The sequence below is a fragment of the Aplysia californica genome, unplaced genomic scaffold (genome assembly GCF_000002075.1).
Source record: "Aplysia californica isolate F4 #8 unplaced genomic scaffold, AplCal3.0 scaffold00614, whole genome shotgun sequence".
Taxonomy (NCBI): domain Eukaryota; kingdom Metazoa; phylum Mollusca; class Gastropoda; order Aplysiida; family Aplysiidae; genus Aplysia; species Aplysia californica.
In genome coordinates, this window is record NW_004797884.1 from 462,348 (window position 1) to 463,934 (window position 1,587).

The following is a 1,587-nucleotide window of genomic DNA, read 5'->3' on the forward strand; positions in this document are numbered from 1 at the left end:
GAGACACACAAGTCTGGAATCTTGCCCCCCTCTCTCTCTCCCAGGTTAACGCTGATGCCATCAAAGCTGCCGGAAGCAGCCGAGGCAGGCGACACAACCTGAGCATGCGTCCGTCTGATGCGGGCAAGCAGCGACCGTCGGTGGAGTACACGCGCACAGCAGTCGAGGAGGACAGCAACAGCAACAACAGCAACAGCTCTTCCTCCAAATGTGAGAGGCGCCAAACGTCAGAACTTTTGGGTGTTTTGTTCAGAGAGAAGATTGAGGTTTTCCTGTGCTGTGGGGCCACATCTGTGTGTAACGTGTGTGTGTAACGTGTGTGTGTGACATCTGTGTGTAATGTGTGTGTAACAAGCTGGAGTTGCGACACATCTGTGTGTGTAACGTGTGTGTAACAAGCTGGAGTTGCGACACATCTGTGTGTGTAACGTGTGTGTGTAACAAGCTGGAATTGCGAAACATGTGTGTGTAACAAGCTGGAATTGCGACACATCTGTGTGTGTAACGAGCGTCTGGTGTAGAGGTTGGGTTCAGAAGGGAGAGCTCCCACCTTACCCTGTACTCATCCTGTCATGTCGCCGATAAAGGCCTACGTCATTTCTCCTGGGTCGTGGCTGGTTGGTGGGTGCTCGCCTGTGGTTTATGCCTTCTGTCCTATCAAACTTTGATCCTTCTTTCTTCTCTTCCTTCTTGTCTTTGTCTGATACTCTCTAGCCACACCTAATCTTGGGCACTTATGTGACCTATGTGTGTTGCAAGTGCCGTAAAACTCTTGTGAAACTTTTTTGTCTCCCCTCAGCAAAGTCCAGTTGGCCGGGAAAACAGTCGGAGACCAAGAAAAGGTCAAATGTGGCCAAAAAAAGCACGGGGGGCAGCATCGGAGCGACGTCGGCCAACAACATCGGAGCAGCGTCGGCAAACAGCATCGGAACGGCGTCGGCAAACAGCATCGGAGCGACGTCGGCCAACAGTGCTGGGGCCGACAGCAAGTGGGAGGCGCCATGGCTCAAGTACCAGAGGAGGGGGCAGAGAGGGGGCGGACCCAGCGCGGAGGCTGCTTCTTCCAACATCTCTGTGCTGGGCAATCCCAAAGGTGTGTGTTGTGTCGTAATGTGTCCTGTGTGTATGGGGTTTGTCTCATGGCTGTCGGATTCTTAGAAAAAAAATAGTTGGTAAGCATGGATTGGACTTTTCTTAGCAGGAACGTCTGACAGCAAAGCTGGATCTAGTGGTTGACTGGCGCGCGTTTTGTAAAAACTAACTTTACATTTCTGATCCAGCGGCCGTCTGGGTTCTCGCCCTTCGGCCTGTCCATGTGGCAAAGAATGTACAGGTATTTATCAGCTGTGCTTTGTCGCTGTATAGAGTATTTCCGATGTCTGGGGAGGCAGGTAGGTAGGTGCTACGCAGGGTCGCCAAGTGCAGGGCAGGTAAAGAGGTGGTGTGGTACTGTCTCATCCTGGCAGTCGCACAACGGGCAGTCGGGTGGGGTACCCTTGTTGATCTTATTTAGGTAGGAACTCTCTCTCTCTCTCACTCTCTCTCTCTCTCTCTCTCTCTCTCTCTCTCTCTCTCTCTCTCTCTCTC

The 1,587-nt window shown here is 52.2% G+C and overlaps 1 protein-coding gene across 1 annotated transcript in view; it reads left to right on the forward strand.

Annotated features, from left to right (window-relative positions):
* LOC101858967 (histone-lysine N-methyltransferase SETDB1) overlaps nucleotides 1–1,587 on the forward strand; it is a gene marked incomplete at its 3' end in the record, with an annotated part of 41,040 nt that overhangs the window by 22,369 nt on the left and 17,084 nt on the right. Inside the window, 2 exon segments of the mRNA XM_005107595.3 lie at nucleotides 45–210; nucleotides 800–1,093. Of these exon segments, the coding sequence (XP_005107652.2) occupies nucleotides 45–210; nucleotides 800–1,093 (460 nt within the window).